We start from the raw sequence: 22,009 nt of genomic DNA, 5'->3' as shown, positions 1-22,009 counted from the left end.
AGAGCAGCTGCCTGCCAAAACCTTCTTTTATCGGAAAAAAAAACTTTTACCAAGCACGTTTACCAAGCAAACAAATCTGATAACATTATGTTATCTTAAACAAAACGTGATCTACTTAATAATTGCTTTGCTGTTTTATTTAAGCTTAAGGTGAATTACATAGTAAACTAGCTTCTAATGCAAGTCTGATTCAAATCCCTGTGTGTTAAACAAGTGATTGTACACCCTTACACACTAGCTTTCCTTTTAATGCTATTTGGAATTTAACTCTGGAGAATAACTCAAAGTAGCAATATAAAGAGAAACTTGCAAGATTTGTGCCTATGACTGCATCATAGCTGTGCTACCACTGCATCTTGGGGTGCTGTTAGAGATCGATCCGGATCCAGCAGGTTTTGAGGAATAAAGGATTTAATGTTAAATATTGATTGTTGTACAGCAATTTAATTGCATAATATAACTAATTATTTTCTGTTATATTGATTGTCATTAATTGAAAAAAGTAAAAGTGAATTGGATTAAAACATTTATTATTATTTGTGTCTCAATGTTAAGCTAAGGCTCACAAACCTGGAATTGATCACAGAAGTCTGTTGCAGCCACGTGGTGGCATGACATGACAATACTCTTTAAGCTTTCAACTGCCTAATCTCCTAAAGTATCTGAAATAAACATGCACAAAATAATTTAACTTGACTGAAGTGGCCGTTAATAATAATAATAAAAACATTTACAAAAAAATGTACAAGGATGCAGGAAAATAAATAACTGTCTAGTAACTGGTAACTATAAAGAAGAAGCTGGATTTCTGTCTGGATCGTAGATACATCTTTTTTTTTCTTCTTTTATCTAATTTTGTACATGTAAAGCCGAAAAAGCTGGAAGTGTGTGTGAATTGCATTTGGTAATTTCGATGCAGGCTACCATGTGCTGATGATGGCGATCCATTTAGGGTCTGAGGCTTCCCAGCAAGGTTTCTCAGTAAGTTTGATTTCATGAAGCTCTATTTACAAGCTCGATTCACTGACACCTAGTGGAAAAACTGTGTATAGCAAATAGACCCAAATATCACAAGCAGTACAGTATAATTAATATGGACATGTACTGATGTTTTACTACATTAAAAATTGACACTTGTCCGTTGTGGGTCTAGTGTAAAAATCCACTGTGCAAAGAAAATATTTGTGAACATAACTACTTTCTCTAAATCTTTTGAACTTAAGTTGAGAACAAAATAAAATATATATTTTGCAACAAGTGGAACTTTTTTCTGAAGTTGATGTGTTAGTAGCAGAAAAAATGGGCAAGCATAAGGATTTGAGTGACTTTGACACAGGGCCAGATTGTGATGGCTAGAGGACTGGGCCTGAGCAACTCCCGAACTGCAGGTCTTGGGGGGATGTTCCTGGTCTGTAATCCAATGATTACTTTTTGCATATTTTTTCTTTGCCTGTGGGTTTCCTCCCTCGGTCCAAAGAAATAGGAGTTAGGCTAATTGGTGTAAAATTGGTTTTAAAAAATTTAGTGTGTTTACAACAATCAGGTGTTGAGCTAGCACCATAACTCCTAACACAAACAACGAATATATCTCCAGGATGGGGAGTATTCATCGCCCTATGTTGTGGCATGTGGAAATATGAACACACACACACACACACACACACACACACAGTATATCAGTGGTTAGTATTAAGGATTCAATACACAAATCAAATGATTAAAACACACAACAATTACAATTAATTGAAGAGGCTAAGAAAAAATATATAATAAAAAGAACAAGCACAACCTATACACAATAACAACACTAGTGTTTATAAGATATATTGATCTTATTAATGTAAAGCAAATGTGTGTTGTGTGTATTTATTGTTCTTTTCGGCATTTTAAAGATTTGACGTACATGCGTTTTTTTATTGTGAAAGGCAATCTCAAAAAATGTCAATGTAAAGGTAGGGTTCGCAGCAGCGAGACACCCACGTGGCCGAGCCTTTACTTCATGCGTTATTTCAGTCACGTGATTCCGGCAAAAAAGGTCCCGACACGCGCGTCGAAGCGAAAGAACCGCCCCTTCTGCCGCGACACAAGCTTCGGAGCTCGAGTGTCAAACGTAATAAGAGCACTGCTGTGTGTGCTAGCTAACCGAAATCTAACGTTAGTAATATTGTCATGGTAACAAATACGTTTTAAAAAAGATACAGCAGTGTTTAGACTAGATTAATAAACGCATTTAACGGAACAATCACGAGCTGAGAGAGTGATATAACAGACTCTAAGGTAGGTAGGACCTTGTTAGCTAAGCTAGCCTTACACTTGGCTAGCGAGTGAATTTCCATGTTATTTATTTTAATGAAAGTTTAACGAGTTTTATTTCTAAGTGCTAAAACGATGTCGGAACCGCACGTTAAACCTAACAATTTAGCTTATTTTAAAGCAAAGATAGCTTTTGTTGCTTTTGCTTGCTAACTGCTTGCCTGTGCACTTGGATATGATGGTTAACTTTTAGCATGTTTGCTAAATACCAGCTGAGGAGTGGAGTTAGTGAGCGGAAAGTTCAAGAAACATCTGGAAAGGAGACTAATGTTACGACGTGACGCATTACACAGCAGCCTGAAGCTGAATTCGTTCCCACTTCAGAAAGTTGACTCCAGTACAGCAGTTTTTTTGTGTGTTGTTTAATTCACTAATAATTGGAATAATTTCGTGCATCCAGTTTCCTGTTCTTGTTGCTGGCAGCGCCATGGAGGAACAAGAAAACAACATGATAGAGGTGACTGTGAAAACTCTGGACTCTCAGAGCAGAAGCTATACTGTGAGCCCACAGGTGAGTTTACTGCCACTTTCTTTAACACTAATGTATCTGAGTATTTCAGGTCAAGTTCTATAGGTTTAAGCATGTCCTGTGTCTGATCACAGACAGGTGTAATATAGCTACGCGATATTAGACAAAACTTTAATGACGGACAATAAATACAGAAACAACAGTTCAGCTTTTGGTCGTCACATATACATTACTGCATAGTGAAATTCTATTTATTCATCCATCCATCATCCATCCATCTAGGAAGCTCTCTAGTCCTACTAGGGACGAATGGTGACCATTATATTTATTTCCGTTTATATGCCCATGGTAGGAACTCCGGTCAATATTTAGGCACGTATTCACACGTTACGGACGATTTGGGAACACCAATTAGCCCAATGTGTCTTTAAAATGTGGGAGGAAACCAGAATACCCAGATGAACAGTGAAATTCTTTATTCGTTGCATATCCCAGTCTTTGCTAGTTTGCTAATTAGTTAAGGGCCCTGCTCAAGGGCCCAACAGTGGCATCCTGGCGGAGCTGGGGCTCAAACTGCAGACCTTCTGTTTAGTTACTAGTCACCTTAACGCACTGATCCACCACTGCCCTAGTTTTGTATTAATAAAGGTATTTTAATGGCTTTTTAATATACATGTGTAATACACACAAAGTGTGAAAAAAAACATGGAAAACTTTCATCTAAAATGTCAGTGTTCTGTGTATGGAGAGTTTTAGGACACCCTGCAGATTGTACAATAAACTACTGTTTTCATCATGGGACCATGAAGCACAGCTGTGGTGCATGGGTTGTATTTCAAATATAATTAATGTAACAAAATGCAAAACTTTTAACAAATGTATTGTATTTAATATCCTGCTGTCATACATATTAGCCTATCTTATTGGTGGCTCAGTGGTAGGTTTCTTGCCTGCCATGCGGAAGGCCCAGGTTTAGTTTCCACCCAGTGCCCAAACCCCAGTCGTGGGTGGGTTGCATAAGGAAGGGCATCCGGTATAAAAAACTGTGCCAAATGGTGTGCGGATCGGATGGTCTGCTTTGGCAAACCCTTGACGGGAGCAGCCCAAGGCTAACAACATTCATATTAGCCTGTCTAACTTCCCTTAAATAAAAATCCTTTTCATTCAAACCTTAGCAACTCTAAACACAAGCAGATGGATCAGTAACGTAATAGAGTGGACAAAATGTGTCCTGTCTGTGAAATCCTTAAGAATCAACAAAGCTATGGTTATAATAAACATACAAAATCTAATAAAACACATGAACATACAAAATCTGTTTGTTCATATTTAAATAATTTATATGAAGTAAATCTTTAGGAGAGCAAGAGGAATTTATTTGACTGTTATATGTGCCATAGGTAAGGTGTTTGTAAAAAAAAAAAAAAAAAGAAAAAAAGTCTCTAATGATTAAATGGCTGGAGTTTAATAAGATAGCAGTTTTAATGAGTTAAAAAAAAACTGTCATTTCCACCTATTTATACAAAGCTCTATAGCTAAAACTAATAATTTTTTTATGCAATTTTATTTATATAACACTTTTAACAATGGTTAAAAAACATTGTTACAAAGCAGGCTTACATACCCAGAAGACAATTAGGGAAATTAGTGTAAAATATGTATAATTTAATAATAAATAATAGTGGTTTGAAATAGAGTTAGTCTCAGCAAGTTATAAGATTATGTTAATGTGCCTTGTAATGAGAATGTGAAGAGGAGTTATATGTGTGTGTCTATAAAATGACTGACGAGGCCAATCCGAATGTCAGGTTTCACACTGGATAGCATTTTTTTTTAACTTGATTTGAAAACATAAAATAATTGGCACGTGTTCTTTAGTGGTGACGTGTATTTTAATGGAATGAATTTCTGAATAATAAAATTCTGAGTTTACTTTTTTTTCATTTCAACATTAATTCACTTTGTAAAGCTTTAAAATGGCAAGGCTGATTCTTTTTTTTTCTGTACACTTTATCTTTATTAGAATTTTAAATCTAGACATCTTAATGATTTTAACTGTTTAATACCTTTTCCTGTTACTCCCTAGATGACAGTAAAGGAGTTTAAAGAGCATATATCTCCCTCAGTGGGTATACCCATTGACAAACAGAGGCTAATCTACCAGGGACGAGTGCTTCAAGATGAGAAATCTCTGGCAGAATATAGTAAGTGCATTCAGAAGGTTGCTTTGCCAGGCATATTTAGGACTGGTTGTTTTGCACAGTTTGTCCTTAAGGTGTGTCCTAGAGGTTGACAGCAAGAATGAACCAATTTTGGCAGACATCTAGGGCTGAGTTTAAAGTATCAGTATTCTGAAATACGTTTCACTTTACAATTTTGTATTCAGTACTTTTATAACGTTATTTGACTTTATAGACTAATTGTTTTTTTCCACCTTTTTGTACATTGCTTTCTGGCAGGTCATGTGCAGATGTGTTTAACACTTTCCTGCTGTTATAATAGCCTCCACTCCTCTGTGAAGGTTTCCTTTAGAGTTGTGAGTGTGTCTGTGGGTACGTCTGTCTTTTCAGCCCCTATGGACCTCACTTTGTGTACAAGTTCATTATACAGGTTAACAGTTGACATTAACAGGTTAAGTTAACAGGTGTAAACGTGGAAGGTTCCATGAAAGGGACATTTTATGGAATGCTTATCTACTGTATGTCGCATTATCTTTCAATGGAAACAGTTTGGGGAAGAATTATTATTATTATTATTATTATTATTATATGCACGTTTTGTGAGTTCTACATTTTTGCGCCATTATTCCCATATTCCAGTAGCAGTCAAATTTGCATGGAGCGTTAACACTGGTTTTACATGACATATCAGAAAGCCCAGTTTGATGTCTGAAGCCACCTCTGTCGACACAAACTTGCAGGGCTTCCGTAAAAGCATAAAAAAAAAATTGTCAATGCTGTGTTTGCCGGCACAGTGCGTGCCACTTGAGTTTTAAGGGTTAATCCTCCTGGGTCCTTTTTAAAAAAGAGACAGTTTACTGGGCAAAACCGTGTTTCTCTGCAAAGCATGTGTGACCGTCGGTATGCCTTTGATATATATATATTTTTTTTTTTTTACAACAGCTGGCATCTGCATTTACTACATCTTGGTACACAGCTCTCTCTGTAGCAGTATAAACATGTACAAAAGCGGTAGCGCGAGAGAAAACTGTCTGCTTCTAGTTAATTAATTGTTGATGGCATTGTTCTCCCGGACAGATTTAAAAAAAGCCTGCCTAAGTACAATATGCACCAAAATATACAGTATTGGCATCAAAAGACAAACAATATTATCTTGTTGTCATCTGTAAGTTTATTTTTCCCAAAAGAAACAAACATACACACTCTTAGAGTGTTGAATTACCACTGTATGCGTATTGTAAGTGTTCGAAGTGTGTGTGCACTGCCTCGATGTAGACAGTTCAAAAAAAGACACTTTGTGTTCTTTTGATCATGGCGTTTGATATTAAAAATGTGTTTCTTTCTGTTCTCGTGTTTGCAGATGTACATGGTAAAGTCATTCACCTGGTGGAGCGAGCCCCACCACAGACGACTCAGGCAGGATCAGGCTCAGGTGGAGTACCTGGGACTTCAGGAAGCTCACAGACCGGAAGCACCACAACTCCTCAGGCCATGCCTCATGGAGCCACACATGATCGCAATGCTAATAGCTACGTTATGCTTGGTACTCTTAATCTCCCAGTGAACGTCATGGACCCCCAGCAAATTCAGGCATGGGCATTGCCATTCTTTATCAGTCAAACAAAAAGATGTCAGATGTCTTTGTTTATGGTACACACGATGTTATACACACTAACGTGACTATCTGTGAATAACCCAAAAGAAAAAAATAGCGTTTTTTTAATACAAATAATTTTTGTAGATGTGTTAGTGGTTAAAGTTTAATTGTGCTGATGAAATTTTAATGTGATTTGCTTATGTCTTTCCTCAGATGTCTATCCAGCAGATAATGGCAGGCCTCGGGGAGGGTGTTGGGAATACACGAATGAGCAGCAGCAATGGGGTATGAGTGTCATTTAGTCATTTAAAATAAACAAGTCTCTGATCAAAGTGTTGCACATAATGATGTGTGTTTCTTTCTCTGCTAGAACAATGGCTCAGTGAATGTGCATGTTGATATGGATCAGACCCTGCAGAGTGAGCCCAGGCTGCGGCTCCTCCTGGCTGAAAATCTGTTGCGAGACACCATCGCCCTGATTGAGAGACTGGAGGTACTGAGAATCACTGAAGCATGTGTCACATCATGTCACGTCGCTGATTTGTGTTATTGGCTAGTTGTTGATTTAATATTGTCTAACAAATCCCATAGGATTGCAAAAATGTGTAATAGCTGAGTTCATGATTCACTCTGAATATCTGCCTTACTGTGTTTATAGGCTCAGCCCATGGATGGTTCCTCAGCTCAAGATTCAGCAGCTCCTCCTTCTTCCTCCACCTCTACACCATCTCCTCCTGTCCAACCCATGGACACATCCCCACCTGCTTCCAGCTCACCTCCCTCATCCTCTACCTCTACTCAGACTGACAATGAACCTCGTCCTCCTAATCCTCCTTCAGGACCCAAGTAAGGAGAGAACCGATCAACACTGGAAAATGGAAAATGTCTACTGCACAAATAGCGCTTTAGAAATAGTCATAAAATTTCTGGTAAATGTTCTTAATAGTTTATTGGTTGCAAGTAAATTTGTACTGAATGTATTTTAATTCTTTCTTTTTCTTTTCTTTGCAAATAATTTTTAGAAAGAATTTCTTATGCATAATATCAAAGAACTCCTCATATAAGCACCCTCCTATAGTTCCTTCCATCATTTGACCAAAATCTAATGCGAAAATTAACTTTCACTGCTGTTGTAGGGCTCTTTCAGATTAATAAACATTATAATTGAGGCTATAATACAATATAATAATTTTATACTACCATGTATCACTCTATATATATATATATATATATATATATATATATATATATATTTTTTTTTTTTTTTTTTTTTTTAGGCCTCCTAATTAATTGACATCACAACTGTAGTGTTGTATTTAAAGTCTTAAGTACTTGCTGAAAAATTATTCAATCCTATCATGAGCGAAATCTTATTTTGCTAATCTCTCCTTCAGATTACAATATTTGGTTCTGTTGATACAGTAATTGTCCGCTAGTGATTCAGATCTGGAACTTCTCTTGCGATAAGACTCGACTAAGAGCGGTGTCTTGTCAAATTTCGTGTTTTAGTTTCAGTGAGGGTGACTAAAATAACAGAAACATGCTGATTTTTGCTTAAATTGTGTATTTTCCTTAGCCACCCTAGTCCTGCAGAAATGGTTGAGATGTTAGGAGAGCTGAGAAGAGTAGAAGAGAGGCTCCAGCCGTTCATCCAGAGAGCTCACTCCATCCTGGAGGCCGCCACAGCTGCTGATTACAACAACAATGTATGCATGTGGTCGCCATGACCGTTCAGTTTGTAAATAAAATGTGTTTTTATTGGTCTGTTCTGAATCTGCACCTCTTTTAAGTTTGTCAAATATGGCGTTTTTTTATATTTTGTCTATATGATTAGATAAGTACTTTATGTTGACTTTGTTCACCCCATATAAATCATTCCCTTTACCAATGCCAGTTCCTTTCCATAGATACACAGTATTATAATTTGTTCCTATGCAGACACAGGAGAGAGAGGAGGACCAGCAAGTCCTAAACCTTGTGGGAGAAGCTTTTCGGCTCTTAGGAAATGCCCTGGTTGCTCTTGGGGATCTCCGATGTAATCTGTCGAGTGCACCTCCTCGTCACCTGCATGTGATTCGGCCCATGTCTTACTACACTTCCTCTGTTCTGCCACCAGGTGGAGCACATCACATGCCTGTACAGGTAAGGCCAATCATTTGGACATATTTTATGAACTATATACTAGAATGGTACAAGTGGAAAGATGTCTATGTGGATATGAAGGGAACATTTCCCTTTTATAACTAAGGAAACCAGAATAAAAAATAAAGCATAAATCATCATTCTAGGTATTTGAGCATAATTTGTTGTTTTTAATTAATGTAATTGCTTGCTTATATACAATTACAGGTTAACCTGGGGACCACAGTGACCATGTCAGCTAACGGCAGGCCACCAGCTGAAAGTCAACCTCAACCTGCTGACCCATCAGAACAACAAGGGCAGGGACCAACGCCCACCCCACAGCCAGGTATGGCCAATCCGCAGACTGGACAGCCAGGGCCCAGAGTGATACGCATAAGCCATCAAACCATGGAGCCAATGGTGATGATGCAGATTAACATTGATGGTGGGTCTTTCGTGTGAGTGGGTATGAAGGTTTGTGTATAGTGCTTGCACGTGTATTAACAATACAAACATGTACCCGGGTTCAACCTAAAAATATACACATTATATTGTGTTTCAGATAATGGAAGCAATGCCCAGGTAACTGGACAGCAGAATGCTGCTGGTACAGGACAGACTGGTAAGAAATGAACTTTTCTCACAGCTGCTTTTGTTTTGAAGTAGCCATTATTGACATTGAGGGTTTAAAATCAAACATTACAGCTTTATGATGTTTCCATTTTTTACTTATAATTATGTTTGTCTGTATTTTTGTAGCAGGCACCGCTCCTATACATATACCTGGTTTACCTCCAGAGTTCATGCAAGCCATTGTAAATCAAGTTACTCAACAAGCAATGGCTATGGCAAATGCTGCTGCTACTCAACATGGACAACAAACCCCAAGCCCTGCCACGGGCCCCACCCCGGCCAGTACAGGTCCCACTCCTCCAGGCACAGGCACAACCCCTGCCAGTGCTGGTCCCACCCCTCCAGGCACAGGTCCCGTCCCTCCAGGTACTGGTCCCACCCCTTCCAGCACTGGTCCCACCCCTGCAGCCAGAGGCCCTGCCCCTGCTGGCACAGGACCCATGCCAGCTAGTACAGGTCCTACACCCCCACCTTTTCCTCCTCACCCTCATCAAGCAAGGTTTGTATTCACCTTGCCTTCCTTTCCCCACCGCATGGCGAATCCTTCCTTTACCACCAGAGGAACCACCATCAACCTGAGAACGGCTGTTCCTCCTATGATGGGCCAGCATCCGGGCCAGGTTAGCACCTTAACATTTGGTGTAATTTAAGAATAGTTTTAACTGTTTTATGTTTATAGTTCATATACCATTTTTTTTTTCTTTGAACATGTATTCCGTCCTTGCAGCCTACACCCATGAATCCAGCTGCTATTAATCAAATGATTAGTGGAATGATGGGACAGCTTTTGGCAGGGGTTTCAGGCCAGATGAGTAGGTTTACAACTACAGTACAGTTTTTTTTTCTTTCAGAATAAACTAAATGCACACATTTTTGCAATATGCATAATTTTTTTGTTTGTTTTATTCGACAGCCAATGAGGCCACTACCTCTTCTTCCTCCTCCTCTTCCTCCCACACATTCACATTTTCCAGCTCATCTTCCCCTTCAACATCATCCACATCCTCATCCCATTCCACATCATCATCATCCTCCTCCTCAACCTTTCGCCCCACATCTGAGCCTACCGCCAACTCCCCAGGACCCACACACTCCACAAGCACCACTGCAAACTCTGCTCCCCAGGCTGGACCACCCCCCAGGCCTGCTCAGGGTCCTCCTCTAATAGGCAACTTGGACCAGCTTCTAGGCTCTGTCCTCGGAGGTGTGGCTGCTGCCGGACAGGCTGTAGGAGAAAATCCCTCCGTTACTGTGACAATGCCAGGAATACCTGCCTTCCTTCAGGGAGTCACTGACTTCATTCAGGTCAGCAAGTAGTTATTATAATACTCATTACCACTAATACGTTACTAAGTATGAATCAACTTTTAGCCAATTAGGGCTGTAGTTATTGAATATTTGTATTGAATAATTGTGTATTCTTCCAAAGATTTTATCGATTAATCAAGTACTTTTGCTTAATTAAACAGCAATGTAAAATGAGAAACAAAGATTAATTGCTTTTCTTTTAAGAAAAATCTACTTTTATTTTTTAAATGCATACAGCATTTTATCAAATGTATTGTCATTATTCACAATACAAGGAAAAGTTTAAAGTTGACTGAGATGAATTAAGTGCATTACACTTTTAAATGCATTTAAAGCCTTTTTTTATGCAAAAAAAAAGGTATTTCAAATGACTATCAAAAAAACTAAGGCAAACATTAAAATAATTAATTATACAAAAACACCAAGTTATGCAACTTAATTTTCAGAACTAAAAGTTCTCTTCTTTGGTTTGCTAATATTTTCATTGCTCCCTTTAATTTTATCGCTCTCTTTAATTTTGCAGCCCGCCACAGAATGCTCCCTCAAATAAAATCACAGCTAACTGTTTGCGTCTCCTTCCGCTTTTTTGGGTAACGTAAGCGCTTCTTCTTCGTCGGCGTCGGTGGCTTGCATGCGAAAGCGCGCTGTGTCACGCCAAACAAATAATTGTGCAAAAACATATTACAACTTATAAAAATTAATTAAAAGAAGCTTCGAAGCAGAAGATTTTGCCTCGATCATTTTTTGTAATTGAACTACTCAAGTTACTCAAAGAATCATTTCAGCCCTAATACTAATACATTACTTGTAAATCTTATAAACTCAAAGAAGTAAATATAATGTCACTGCAGTATGACAGATATTTTTTCAAGTGTGTATTCATCAGTCCACTCCGAACTTTTGTGATAACTAGCTGTTCAGCTTCTACTGCCACCCGTGCTATTAATGGTTATCATTGACCAATTGTTGATTAAAATGCTTTAAGATTGTTGATCTTAAAATGTATGTGATGTATGTGCACCTTTTTTTCAGGCATCACAGCAGAGCCATGTCCAGCCCCCTACAGCTCCACCATCAGGCCCTGCTCCTGCTCCTGCTCCTGCTCCTGCTCCTCCAACTGCTGAAACCCAAACACCTGCAGGAGGCACCGCAGCTGAGGACGTCCTGAACACAGAGCTGTTTACAGGGATTGTGCAGGGGGTCCTGTCCAGTATGATGGGCTCTCTAGGTGCCCAACAGAACAATACCGAGAGTATTGCTCAGTTCATACAGAGACTCTCTCAGACCAGCAACATTTTCACCCCCAGCACAGGAGAAGCAATGGGTGAGAGTTTGCTCGGTTAACAGCATTTCACACTGCCACAAGTGCCTAGTGTAAGCATCTGTTTGTGTCGTTGCCAAGTGTTTACCATTAATCTTGCATAATGTCTATAAAGAGACATCTCAAATATTGAAGTACAAGCTTTCTAAACATCAGATGTTATTCCATAATTGATATACATTTGATAATTTTGATTTATACATAGTTCTTCACTTTGTGAAGTTCTGCTTTGTGCTGATGACCATTGTTAAAAGCGCTATATAAATAAAACTGAATTGAATATATTATGATTGGCTATGTAATGATCACAGGTAAGTGTATCAGGGTTTTTTTAACTTTCAGATGTAAATTAGATCAACTTGTTCATTTCTATTACAAAATAAAAAAAATATTTTGGTGTCAGTGTAACGATTTACTGTATAAATGTGCCTGTGTGTAGGTTTCTTTGGCGACCTGTTGACTCTTGTGTGCCAAAACTTCTCCATGGTGGACATGGTGTTGCTGCTCCATGGTCAGTCTCAGCCATTAAGCCGTATCCAGCCCCAGCTAGCCCAGTTCTTCACAGAACACTACCTGCAGGGTAGAGAGGCCACTGAAGCCAACATTGCAGTAAGTCACACTGTGTCATACTTGAATAGTAAGCAGTATATCAAAATGATTTTTGATATGATTATACTGTATATATACTTTTCTTTTTTTCTTTTTTTTCCTTAACCATAGGCAGCTGCTGAAAATCTAATTGGGGAACTAGATGAATACATCACAGAGAGTTTTGTAAGTCAATCAAGCCAGTTGTGAAAATCACTGTACTGTTTATACATGGAATATAAATATTTTATTTTATTTTATTTTTCATTTTTTCTTTATTTCTCAGTCATCAGTTACAGTACGGGATGGGGTGGACATCACTCAGACGAACCGAGCATTTCTAAGACAGCAACTTACTGAAATTGCAACACACATCCTGCAATGCACAGGTATGTCTATTATTTAATTTATGTTTAGTATTTTCTTTATTGTTTGTTCATGAAGAATTAATACATAAATTTAAATCTTAAACCAATGAATAAAAAAAAAAGAAGAAGCCTGGATGAGTTAAATTTGCTGAGTTTTTAACCCACATTGAAAATCACAGATGATTCTCCCAAAAGCCAAAGATGTATGTTAAAAAAAAGAGAGGGAAAAGAAGGAGCTTAACTGTGAACATATCACTTTGAATCTAGCACTGAATAGCAGATTTGTTTACTCTCCAGCTACACAGAAAAAATAGGAATGCTCCTGCATTGTTGTCACCAAATCCTGCTTCCACACTGGCACGGCCCAGCCTCTGATCAAGAAAAAATGTAATCCAAGCAAAAATCAAAGAAGTCAGAGGTTAAAGATTACTTTACTCTTGCAGTCCTGGATTTGAACATATAAATGGGATGCGTCTGGTGCTAGGATACGTCTGGTGTCTGGAGATGTTTTCACTCTACCATGAAGACGGTTCTGGCCTCGACTAGTGTTGACAGCTGGTTCACTGAGGACTTGATTTGGCTGCAGTCGCTCAATAGTTTAGGACTGGAATTTCCTATACCTGAGCCTGCAATAACTACCTGGACTCCATATTTACATTAAATAACATCAACTGTTAAAGCTGAACTGCCTGCCACCTAACACAGTATGAATGCAGATCAATTCCTGCTGTCTGTTTCACCCAAATGAGGATGGGTTCTCTTGAGTCTGGTTTCTCTCAAGGTTTCTTCCTATTACCATCTCAGGGAGTTTTACCTTGCCACTGTCGTCCCCGGCTTGCTCATCAGGGACTATCTGACCATTTTGATTCATTCACATTGCATATAAAGTTAAATAATTCTTTTGATTGTGTAAAGCTGCTTTGCGACAATGACAATTGTTAAAAGCGCTATACAAATAAAATTTAATTGAAATGTTGGAATAAAGATCTAGCCTTCTAGATTTTGACTATTACAAATCAGAAACATTAATACATAAAAATTGGAATGTAGATTCTTCGCTGTGATGCATAGTCCAAAGTATGTATTTTGATAAATTAGTTATGTTGAACTTCTTTTTAGATCCGACATTTGGACCACATTTGCTGCAGCTGTGTAATCGTGCACTATTCGAGTGTCTGGCCCTCAATCTGTTTTGCCTGAGAGGAGAACAGGCTGCTCTTACTGGAGTCATCAACAATCGCATCGTCAGTACTCTTAGTTATGACTCTTTTTCATTTAAAAAATATATATTTTTTCTTGTTTTCTTACAACCGAATATTCCCTGAACACCCTCCCTTTGTATTTCACTTTATTCCTCCTCAGAGGACCATGTCAGCAGAGGTGAACCCCAGTGTGGTAAACTGGTTGACCAGTATGATGACTATGAGACTGCAGGTTATTCTGGAGCACATCCCAGTCACAGAGGAGCAAATCATGCATTATGTTGTCCACACTCAGGTGAGAGTATATGAAGTGGCAATGCACAGAAATATGTGTACAGTACTTGGAAGTGCATACTGTCCTAATATCCTGAAACTTTATTAACAAGCTACTGTATGTGCACCATTAAGCAGTGTTTAATTTGTTAATGAGTAATCTTTGAAATTTTACTTCAGAGTGAAGCAGAGGCACGTGAGACAGAAAGTCATCCTATGGAGGTGTGTGTATTTATACAGATAATTAAACGATTGGCTTTCAAGAATAACAATAGATGTATCTATGCACAATACTGTACAATATGACCAATGTGTTGTCTCTGATCATTTGAAATCTAAGCTTTAACTTTTGTCACATGCTTAGATGGAAGACACTCTCTCTCCCACTCCAGCAACCACAGCAGAGGAGGTCATGGTAAGCTCTCAGGAAGAAGGAGCAGTTGGAGGTTCAGCCGGAGAGACAGAGGAAGCAGCAGGTGGAGAGGAGCCGGGAGAAGAAGCTGAGGCCTGGGCAGCTGCTTTACCTCCTGTAAGCCATTAATTTTGCTCTTTATTCATTCTGCAAAGTTTCCATACTGTTTGTATGGTGAATAGCATACAGATGCTTCACTTCATTCTGTTGCAGGAGTGGGTGCCAATCATCAGACAGGATATAAACAACCAGAGGAAGATGAAGGCTCAGCCACCTCTATCTGACGCATATCTGCAAGGGATGCCTGCAAAGCGCAGAAAGGTAACGTGTGTGTGTGGAGTTTTTTTTGTTTGTTTGTTTGTTTGTTTTTGTTTTGGGTTTTTTCCATCTTTTTTTTTTTTTTTTTTACTTTTTATGTGAATTCTTTCCCTTTCTAATTTCATAACCATGCAAGAAAAGCTAACTGATGTTTTGCTAAGAAAACTGTCCTGATCATCTCCCCTTTTTACACGTAAGCACACACACACATGCGTGCACACACATCAAACTAAACAAAATATTGATATTTTAAAAGTAAGTCATTGATTTAAAAAAGTAATTATATATACAGACTCTTAGCTTTTTCCTAAAAGTAGCGTTTGTTTTTGTGTGTTTAACAGACGGCACAGAGCGATGGTCCCAGACTCACACTCTCTGAGGCAGTGAGCCAAGCAGCGAGGTCAGTCGGTGCCACACCTGTCACATCACCCAGTGCCTTACAGGAAGACCTCGAGAGACCAGAACTACAAGAGGCATATGCACAACAGGTATGATAAAGGCTAGTAATTAATAATAATTATGAGTCAACGTAGATAAGTGTCTTTATAGTGCCTGGTAGGACTTTACTACCTGTATATTTAGTATTGATCTGAACACATTTGTTTACCCAAGAAAATCATTACATTTCTTTTTCTGTAAATTGCTTCAACATTTTTCTGTATTGATGAGATTATTCATCATTACTAATTACTTTTTTTTTTAAACAAAATTACAAAATTTTCTTTAGAAAGCTGAAACATAATGCTATGCTTCTACTGCACTTCCTTAACTTTGCCTCCCACTTACATTATTATTATTTTTTTTTATTTACTAGGGCGATACTGATGTATAACTTCAAATCTATAACAAACATAAAAAATGGTGTTACCCAGTCTAATTTATTTTGAGAATTTTATTGAATGGGTCGCATCTGTTAAATTTTTTATTCTTTACATTCTTAGATGACAAAAGACATCAAACAACGAGTGAAAGAGGACCCCAATTTCAACTCTAGAAGGTTTCCCAACACACATATGGTCTTCTCACCCGACTCATAATCAGCATATATTTCTGCTCCATGGCTCTTCTTCCTAAACTGCATGTATATGCTCTTCCTGGTTTCTTTTTAATTATTTGAGTTTAAACAAGATATAAAATTTTGAAACTATCTGAATGTTTTATGCTGTCTTATTACTTACGACTCTGGTATTAAAGTATTAGACAAGTCTGCACCATGGATTGTTGGCCAATGACCGTTTTGCTTCTGTTAATAAAAGAACGAACAGCTGGAACTTGGAAAAGAAGGGAAAATAAAAGATAATGTCAAGGCTATAACCTGTATACGCCAGCCATGACGCCTTTCATTTCACAGATCCTGTCATGACACAATGCTAATTAAACTGCTTCTTTATGGTCCACACGTCAACTGAACAAGTCCTTTTGTTTTCTGTGCCAAGATCATGATTTGTGTCTCTTAACAAAGAAGTATAATTTATTAATACTGAATACACCTTTTACTGATATTTAAGCATACATTGCACCTATATTTAATCGGTTTAAGTATTAAAAGTTTAATATTCATACACAGGTAGTTCCATGTAAATGGTCAACTTGAAACTGAGTACAAGGTTATAAAAGTACGGGGATTAAAAAAAATATACATGGTAAAAGTATACTATTAAGTTTAGTTTAAAGAAAAAAAATACTTCTAAAATTTTTTTTCTTTTCTCTATTTATTGTCCTTAATACGAAAGTTAAAACTCAGTCTGGATGAGATTCTGATTAAATTCTTTACTCTTCATTTTATTTGCTATAGTTAATCATGCATTATCTGTTCTCTGTATTCTGTAAAGGGCTGATTCAAACCTGTCCCATCCATGGCACATGCTTTACTTAAGTAACGTGTACATAACAAAATAACTAGTATTTTAAGACTATAATAATTGTATAATTATATTCATGTCTTTATTATATGTTTGGTTTTCCTGTAGAAGTCTTCAACATTGAGCGTTTGATAAAATGATTGCAACTTTAACAGAAATCTCATTAATCTGAAAAATTGTTAAATATCTTTTATATTTAGAAGTAGGATTTACATCAGTGTTCGCTCTTATTAATATGACGTCAGTATCAGTGGAATCAAACGTCAACTCTATAATTGCCTTCCAGATTTTTTCTTCCCTGTCTTTCTTTACTTTTTAGGGTGCCTGCTGTGTAATTCATAGAAGAAAGAGAAAAAAAATCAATAATATTGAATTTTGACATTATGAATGTAAAATGACTAAATATTAAACAGCTTTGCAACAAAAACATAAGGTTCCTCTTTATTCCCTAATTTTAAGCAGTTTTAATTGTTAAAAAAAAACTCTGTGAAGGGAAAAGGGCAAACAACCTCATATTGGTATGATGGACAAGTGCCCACTTACTTTTGGCCATGTTTATTTCTAAAGCATTTTTTATTTTATCTACTACTGTATACTACACTGTTTACTTTAAACAGGTTGAAAATGTTGAAACTGAATGAAAAAAAAATTGTTTGGAGTTACTGATATAGTAATCAGCTAAAACAATACAAAAAAGTAAGGGTCTGAATGCAATCATTAGTTGGAAGAGGCATTGTTTACAATCAGTGTAATTCAGAAGTGATAGATATACACAAAGAGTAAATTACTGTTTAGACCTCTGTGGTCAGAGTGGCTAATAATTAGGTATAATTATACAGATAAACATGAAAGACTCCCAAAAACTGACTATTGTACACAATTTAAAACAATGGACAAGCAATGTATATCAGCTAATGTATTTTAAACAGTGGTGGAGACAGCATACAGTATGTTTATCAGAACTCATAATTAGAATGTTTTTTACCCCCACGATGTTCTACCTAAAAAAACTTGATACTAAAATAAAAAAAAATTAAAACCTAAAGTCCTTCATGATGACAATAGACATTACATCATACAAATCACCAGAGAGCACATTCAGTAATCATCTGTGTTTATCTGGTTGGTTAAGATTTCTGTGCAGTGGCTCAGCCATATCCAAATAAATGACGTAGCAGTTCCTGCTCATGTCCTGTTCAGAGTGCAACCACGTGGCCTCTGATAGTGTGACTAAGGTCAATTACCTGTGTGTTGACTTGCCTGAGTAAAAGCAGAGGAAGCTTGAACATGGGAAGGTAATGAGCTGCTTCCACTTTTTTATAACAAAGAAAATGCACAAAAACCTTTGTTTTTAGTTACAATGCAAAAATATAAAACAAAAGGTGTTGAGCTTTAGACTTCACAGTCTCTTTATTATACTTCCATTATTAGTTTGGTGTGTTTCACTGGTTTATCAAGTCAGTCCAGTTTAACATCTTTCTCATGAGCCTTTTTCAAAAGGAGTCCATGTTCATAACATTATAGTACATGTACTGTACATATTTTAGCAAATTGGTTTAAACCAAATTCACTTGTTCCTTATGACTACTAAACAATATTTTCATATAAATAAGAGTTACATTTCCAACACACTAATAAAAGTATAATGCTAAAACAAAAGCTATTTAATTTAAAAGAATGCACAGTATTCAGTTTAATCGCACTAAATAGTAAACAAAAAAATATTTTGTCGTAGCACTTCATTATGAATATCAGCATATAAATCAACCATGTAAAATAGCATACTGATCTGCGATTATAAATACTGAGCAGCATCTTAACTAGGACTAGTATAAAATGAAAAAGACGTTCTTAAAGAAAAGCATGAGGATTTAAACGAGGGTCTTTTAGATTCCTATATCTGTAGGTTAGCCAAACACCCAGAATCTGAAATGATAAAAAATATAATTAAACTTAAGCATAAAATAATTCCTCATAAATGAGGCAAAAAAAAAAAAAAAAACTTAAAACGAAGTTCAACAAAGTTCAGTATTAAGCATGTACAGTAAACTTAAACCATGCTAGGAAATATCATGACTTACCTCTGTGAAACTGAAGAACAAACTCAATCCTCCCACAAAGTGCAGTACATCATCGGCATACTCCAGAATTTTTACAGAGCAAGCAGTGCAGGTCTGGGTGCCAAAACATTTCTGTAGGCAAGGGAAAAACATTACTATGAGAAAAAGCACATAAAGAACAAAAAAGTTATGGTTAGAAGGTTGATTAATTTAAAAGTTCTGACAGTATTTCCAGCTGCAAGGTTAATACTTATGTGTTCAGTCTAAGGCATTATTATTTACATAGAAACATCTTACACTTTTATTGTGTATACTCCAACCAAATTGAAAAAAATTTGAATGATTATTGATATGGTGAGGTTTTAACTCTCACAGTCCCAATGATGTATACTGCACTAGTTATTAGCAAATAAGGAAATAGCTGCTGTAACCCAATAGATAATGAGCTGATTTGTTTCACATCTTTTTATCATAACTGTAAATGGGTAAAATGTTTCATTTATCATTCGGTAATAAACACTGGCAAAATGCTATGGTATAGGAGAGAAAAATGTTCTGTTATTGGAAAATAATCAACTCTGATACTTTCCATTACATCGCATCACACTAACATGATCACATTGATTTTCCTGACCTATTAAATTCCTTACCAGAATCATTTGATACAGCCTACGTGTATGCAAAAGTATGCTCAACAATAAGCAAGCTTAATTAGGTTTGGCAGCAGCTTCTTCAATCAAACTCTATAAACGAAACCAGGCTACACCTACAGCATGACATGTTCTGTTGTAGTTGACCTCAGAGAAATCGCAACAGTCCAGTGATGTCTCTAAATCGACCTGCAACGTCTCACTCTTATTCCATCCCATCTGCAGGAGTAATTTCTGCAAGAGAAGAGACCTCATAAACTAAACAGAAACGTCAAAACAAAAAACAACAACCCACACATATCATGATAATTGGAGATGTAATGCAGCCATCTGTTTACCTCTTGGTCCTTATTGATAGACAGGCTTGCACATGCCACTGAGAACTGCACAATGAACACCATCAAAAGGACGAACATGTACTGTCTAAAGTTAAGGATGTACACACGTATAAAACCAGACAAATGAACTGGATTGTGTTAAGTGAACAGAATCAGATACAATTATCCTTAACATTGTGAAAGACTCAAAAACATGTTTATATAAGGGTGTGTAATAGAAGATCAAAACCCTTTTTAATTAACATGTCTGAAGGATACAAAAAACAAGAGGACTTGGTGATGCTTTATTGCTCCACACAGACCCAACATTGCCACGAAGAAAAGAAAGACACCCACTGCGATGATGGCAGCAACCACACGAAAGCTGGAGACCATGTCGAGCCATTTTCCCCAGGCAGCTCCTGATATTAAGAGCAAACTTACCAACTGCATAGGGATACAGTACAAACATACGGTTACTCTTCGACTTTTATTATTATTAGTATTATTGTCCTTTGGAAATTATAATTATTATTATTAGTTTTAAAATTATATAATGATTATATCTATCTATCTATATCTATCTACGTCTATGTATCATTTTTGTTATTATTACAATAAATAATTACGAGTTCGGGAATTTCCTTCTGTATCAATAAAGTATCTATCTATCTATCTATCTATTATTATTATTATTATTATTATTATTATTATTAGTCAGGTCAAGGTTTATTTAATTTTTAAATACCAAAGCACACATTGGACACTGGATGTACATAGGAATGTTTTTTACGTTCAAAACGATAATATAAGGCACACAAAATGCAACACATACAAAACACTGCACTAGAGCACTTGATTTAAAAAGCAATAATAATTAAAAAATACTAATAATAATAATAATATTATAGGGGTAAAAAATAACATACTAATTAGAATAAAGTTCCCTGGATGGCCTAAATGGAAAGATTTAACCTGCTGTAACCTTGTTATCTTATCTTTAACAACTGTACATTAAATAGTCATAAGTACATAGGTTAGCATAAATAATAATAATAATAATAATAATAATAATAATAATAATATATTATTATTATAATACATGGAAAGGCTAAAGAGCAATCACAAACAAGTATAAAGTCCATTCTGAGGCACTGAAATACCTTACTGAAACACACCCCATAAGCAAACGCCACATCCTTCCATCAAAGCCTGCTGTTATACTTTTATCTTATACCTACCATGTAAAGTATGTTCAGCGCACAGAGAGTGTATTTCGAGCAAACAAATCCACCACACGCCATTTTAAATGTTTATTCCTGCTGTAGGTGAGGAGCTCCTGTTGTTCCTCCACGTACAGAGTGAAAGCAGAGTTAAAGGTGAGGGACTGCCCTTTCGTAACTGCCACCTGCGCCGGTGACCTGCGCTGATTGGCCCAGCACCACTAGAGGGCGGGGCTTTCTGTCAATCATTTTTAGTCGAAACAACATGATTAATAATCTACATTATCCATGTAGCTTAAAGTAAAAAAAAAATAATAATAATACAGATGCATCACTTGATATTGGGGTTACTCTTCTTTTTTAGTATTAATGACAGGATTTAATTAATAACTGTTAATAACTAGTTAACTATACTGCATTATAGAGAATAATACAATGATTTCTACAAAGATTGACAGATTTACGCAAATGGGAAAAGCCATTACTGTACTACTTTGGCAGGAACATTACTTTGTGGCGTTTGTTTGTTTGTTTGTTTTTTTGCACTTAAAGGTTTTTACTTTGGATTATTTTTTATTATTATTTAGTGTCCACGTGTATAAAGAATCGATGTTTTTCCTCAACATATACCATTTTATAAGCATTTTAAATGTTTATTATATACATTTTAATTAACACATTTATTTTCTGCTGATAAATCTTGCTATGAATTTTCTAGACTTCTGTGGTCCAAACCACTACAACAGAGGACCTCCATTGATAGCTAATTTACAGTATAACTTACTAAATTT

General features: G+C 36.7%; 2 protein-coding genes across 4 annotated transcripts; one reads left to right on the top strand and one right to left on the bottom strand.

Annotated features, from left to right (window-relative positions):
- Positions 1-2,076: 2,076 nt before the first annotated feature.
- bag6 (BCL2 associated athanogene 6) lies at positions 2,077-16,511 on the top strand. Of its 3 annotated transcripts, none has more exons than XM_053507318.1 (25): positions 2,077-2,277; positions 2,714-2,824; positions 4,869-4,986; positions 6,323-6,552; positions 6,773-6,844; positions 6,930-7,052; positions 7,218-7,405; positions 8,136-8,265; positions 8,504-8,701; positions 8,909-9,128; positions 9,246-9,305; positions 9,443-9,936; positions 10,044-10,128; positions 10,230-10,621; positions 11,657-11,948; positions 12,385-12,554; positions 12,666-12,719; positions 12,820-12,922; positions 14,021-14,145; positions 14,264-14,398; positions 14,557-14,598; positions 14,741-14,905; positions 15,002-15,109; positions 15,448-15,594; positions 16,048-16,511. In XM_053507318.1, exons 2-25 carry the CDS (start codon positions 2,741-2,743, stop codon positions 16,141-16,143), a joined length of 3,831 nt encoding a protein of 1,276 aa, XP_053363293.1. In that variant the 5' UTR covers positions 2,077-2,277; positions 2,714-2,740; the 3' UTR covers positions 16,144-16,511. The 3 variants fall into 3 exon arrangements, with proteins under 3 accessions (XP_053363293.1, XP_053363294.1, XP_053363292.1); XM_053507319.1 differs by having other exon boundaries at positions 8,498-8,701; positions 15,457-15,594; XM_053507317.1 differs by having other exon boundaries at positions 8,498-8,701.
- A 984-nt stretch (positions 16,512-17,495) lies between these two features.
- Positions 17,496-21,343, bottom strand: tspan13a (tetraspanin 13a). Its single transcript, XM_053507636.1, has 6 exons — positions 21,237-21,343; positions 20,275-20,442; positions 20,017-20,097; positions 19,799-19,912; positions 19,050-19,160; positions 17,496-18,894 (listed from the first exon to the last, which is right to left on the bottom strand). The coding sequence occupies exons 1-6, from the start codon at positions 21,297-21,299 to the stop codon at positions 18,820-18,822; spliced, it is 612 nt and encodes a 203-aa protein (XP_053363611.1). The 5' UTR covers positions 21,300-21,343; the 3' UTR covers positions 17,496-18,819.
- Positions 21,344-22,009: the final 666 nt, after the last annotated feature.

Source organism: Clarias gariepinus, chromosome 11 (genome assembly GCF_024256425.1).
Source record: "Clarias gariepinus isolate MV-2021 ecotype Netherlands chromosome 11, CGAR_prim_01v2, whole genome shotgun sequence".
Lineage (NCBI taxonomy): Eukaryota > Metazoa > Chordata > Actinopteri > Siluriformes > Clariidae > Clarias > Clarias gariepinus.
This window is presented reverse-complemented; position numbering and strand designations above follow the sequence as displayed.